The sequence below is a fragment of the Cyprinodon variegatus genome, unplaced genomic scaffold (genome assembly GCF_000732505.1).
Source record: "Cyprinodon variegatus isolate N-32 unplaced genomic scaffold, C_variegatus-1.0 Scaffold442, whole genome shotgun sequence".
NCBI lineage: Eukaryota > Metazoa > Chordata > Actinopteri > Cyprinodontiformes > Cyprinodontidae > Cyprinodon > Cyprinodon variegatus.
The window spans coordinates 239,418-242,994 of NW_015150895.1; the positions used below are offsets into that span (position 1 = coordinate 239,418).

Here is a 3,577-nt window from a genome sequence, read left to right on the forward strand (position 1 = left end):
TATTTTTCAAGTTAATTGTCTGTAGTTCTCTCTTTAATGCCCCTCTTGCAGCTCCTTGGAGCTTTTTCAAAAAATATGAAAATGGAGGTCACACAAACATTCATTATCTTTTCAAATGCTGTAAAAATGTATTTAAGCAATAAATTTAAACTTTTCTATCCATAAAGATTTGCTTCATAGCCTGCAACACACGGAATGACAATAAACTTGAATTATTATTATTATTGTTAAATTAGAAGAGAGCAAAGATAGATTTAAGGAGTAGATTGCATCTCCAAACTCCATTGCTGCTAATTTTGTTGCACACATGAAAAAGCGTCCACAGATCTGTTCCAGTTTGGCTGACTCCATCCTGGATTGAAAGAGAATATGTGCAGTGATAATCAGTCAGGAGCTGAAAGATATAGAACCTGTAAGAAGAGCTACAGGCAGAGCAATGCTGGACCTCTGCATCATGTCCACTTTTGGCCCTGTGGGTCAGAGAGCCCAGAGCTGGACTCTACACCCGGTGGAACGCCATCAGCACTTCCAACCTAACGGGATTTCAGCAGCAGCAAAAAAAATAAATAAATAAAAAGTCTGCTGCTTGATTTTTAATGCTTGTATATCTGTTGCTTATGAAGGGCATCACACGCCTAAGATGCTCAGAAGATCATAAGGGGCTGCTTCGGCGGCTCAGGTGTGTCAAGATGCGATACGCCTTCTGCCCGAAACACCATGCAGGACCTTTTAATAATAATTAAACTTTATTGATCTCACATTGGAGAAATGTACCTCTTCAACCCATCCCCTTGGGGAGCAGTGAGCTGTAGGGATGGAAACGGTTTATTCGACTGTCTCGGTTCGATTCGTCTGTGTTTCGTTCGGTTCATGCGCTGCTCCTTTTTCTCATAGGTGAAGCGATTACACTCCAGAGCAGAAGGTGGCGGTACTGCGACCAAAGCCAACAGCCAGTAGTAAACAAGAAGAAGAAGCGAAGCAGCGTAGCTGGGTGTAGCAGAAAAAAAATCAGTTGTGCATTTCGATGCATGTTGATACAATTCATGAACATGTAAACCCGCTCCTCCTGCTGCTGGAAGCGCTTGCTGTGTGAACGTAGACAGCATATTCAGCAGCAGATCTTCCTGTGAACCGGAGCCCACGTTTTTAAAAACAGACTGTAATGCCTCCTCCTCCTCCTCCTCCTCGTAGAAACTACTCCTTGCCTGATGGCGGGTCAGTTTCGGCCATTTCTCTGGCGTTGAAAGGAACGGTTGTTTAAAACCGGATCTGTTTAATGCTGGGGCATTCTGCTGCAGAGATCGCTGAATATTTCAGGCTCTGCAGGGAGGTCCGCTTGGTTCCACTTTTTGCTGCCGTTCCTCATTTCTGCTAAGCTAATGCGTTCATGTAAATTCCTGCACTGCTCTACTCCGCCGCACAGATGAACAGATAACAGAAGAAATTCCAGAATTGACGCGTGCAGACAAACAGCACCAACCTGTCTCCCTGTGAGAGGGGGGGGCGCGGCCCTTGCCCTCTGGGCCGCTCCATCTGGGGGGACATGGGAGGTCGGCCAGGGTTCCTTTTATCACGGCCTGGAAAATAGATGAAAGGTTGATGAACGCCTTTAAAGAGCCAGAAACTTTAAACTTTCAATCATTTGTGGCTGAAAGAGAGCAGATCTACAGCAGATAGAAAAGACAGCAAACAGAAAAGCAGAACAGAGATCAGTCTGCATCCTGAAATCATCTGGAAGGAAAACAAATGTCCACCATGTTTATCTCCATCTTCATCTTCCAACATTAATCATCACCTGCAGGTCCAACCTGACAGAACCAGAACCTGTTGGCCCTCCAGAACCTCCTGCTCTATTCCCTTTAGTCTTTATACGTCATCAAAACAGCTTCTTCTCAGAACCAGAACCAGCGGAACAGGTATATTTTCAGATGATTAAAAGGTTAAATTATGGAGAATTTTTCCCAAACTAGTTTCCAGTGTGAGCGGGTAGGGATCGATCAGATGGAAACCAGTGGAGGGCTGATCCAGATGCTGCTTCCACAGAGCGGATGATGATGGTCCACTCACCTCGGTCTGGGGACATGGCCATCCTCTTGCTGGCTGGAGAACCGGGCCGGTCCTTATCTGAGGGCAGGTACCTCTTCCTGCTGCCTCTCTCTCCCTGATGCTGAGAAAAAACCAGAAAGGAGGAAAAGGACAGAATCAGAGACAAAGAAGAATGGATCTTGTCCATCCAACAGACCTGCAGCAGAACCAGTCTCTGAGCTGCCGGTCTGCTGGGCAGGTTCTGGATGTGGACCCAGAGCAGGAGGAGACAGACGGACAGGTGGTGCAGATGTTCAGCATTTCCTGGAACACAAGCGCCACGGCCGACGATAGCTGCCAAGAAAGCCACCAACCGTGAAGTCATTGCTAAACTCATTAGATCGAGGTCTAAACCTTCTAACTTTAACCATCGGTGCTGAGATGACGTGCTGCGAATCGCCGCTGCAGAAATAAACTGAATTGAATTGAATGATTCCTTATTGATGCAGCAGGCAGAACTTTACCAGTTTTCCTTTTTTGAAATCATCCTGTTAGTATTTCTGCCCTCTGGTTTCCTTTGAATCTCTCCTGATCACTGCTGATCACAGCAGCATCCCGTTATGTCACGACTCCACTCGTATTCTCTTCTCCGTTGCTTCCAGCTACTTCACACCCTCTCCAGGTTCTGCATGTCATCCAGCCTGTCCAGAACAGGGACGTTTGGTCGGCCCAGACAAGCCCAGATCCAGAACCCTCCACCTCACTGCTTCACAGCTGTTGTGGGCTTCTTCCATGATGTCTTTTAAATGCCTTTTAAGTGAACTGTTGGCTTCAAACAAACGTCACATTAACTCTGAAGTTCCTCCCCCTTCAGGAACAGCGCAGCGTGTTTCAGATCTAAGGCTGTTGTCTGTACCTTTTTGGATTCGGTGTGAAAATCTGATGTCAGCAGAGTGCTGCCATGATGCCAAATGCTAATTTCAACCGTTGCGTATATTAGCTGCGACATATGAATCAAGATGCTTGATGAAAAGATTTTAAGACAGTATTTTTTTTTTAAATAGACATTTTCGTCAATATCAACATTTTGGACAATATCATCTGATAAAGGGTAAATTTATATACATGTTTAAGCGAGAATTATTTGACATTTAAATATGATTTCCCTACGACTTCAAACATTTTATCCCTAATGTTTAAAGCAGAGGAAATATTTTAGAGAAGGCTGGACTTGTTTAAAAATGCTTCATTAACGTTAAACTGGAAGGTCGGATGAATGCGAGCTGGCTGTTAAGACACAGGTCGCATTTGAAAAGATAAGATTCGCATCGGATTCACGACCACATAGCCAAGTGGCCTGGGTCGCATTGGAAAAAATCGCATCCGTGTTGTTCAGACAGCCATTAAAAGATCGGATACAGGTCGCATATGGGCCAAAAAATAAAAAATCGGATTTGGGTCACTTCAGGCTGCAGTGTGAACGTAGCCAAAAAAAAAAAAATTCTGTCATGATTTGGGGACATTAGGATCTAAAGAGAAGCGTCATCTCCTG

General features: G+C 44.8%; 1 protein-coding gene across 2 annotated transcripts in view; it reads right to left on the reverse strand.

Annotated features, from left to right (window-relative positions):
• Positions 1-3,577, reverse strand: part of LOC107093718 (zinc finger CCCH domain-containing protein 18-like) — a 46,028-nt gene that overhangs the window by 8,513 nt on the left and 33,938 nt on the right. For both annotated transcript variants that reach the window (XM_015388929.1, XM_015388930.1), the window contains exons 10-11: positions 2,068-2,167; positions 1,481-1,577 (exon numbers count right to left, since the gene is read on the reverse strand). In XM_015388929.1, coding sequence (XP_015244415.1) covers positions 1,481-1,577; positions 2,068-2,167 — 197 coding nt within the window. The remainder of the gene's footprint in view (positions 1-1,480; positions 1,578-2,067; positions 2,168-3,577) is intronic.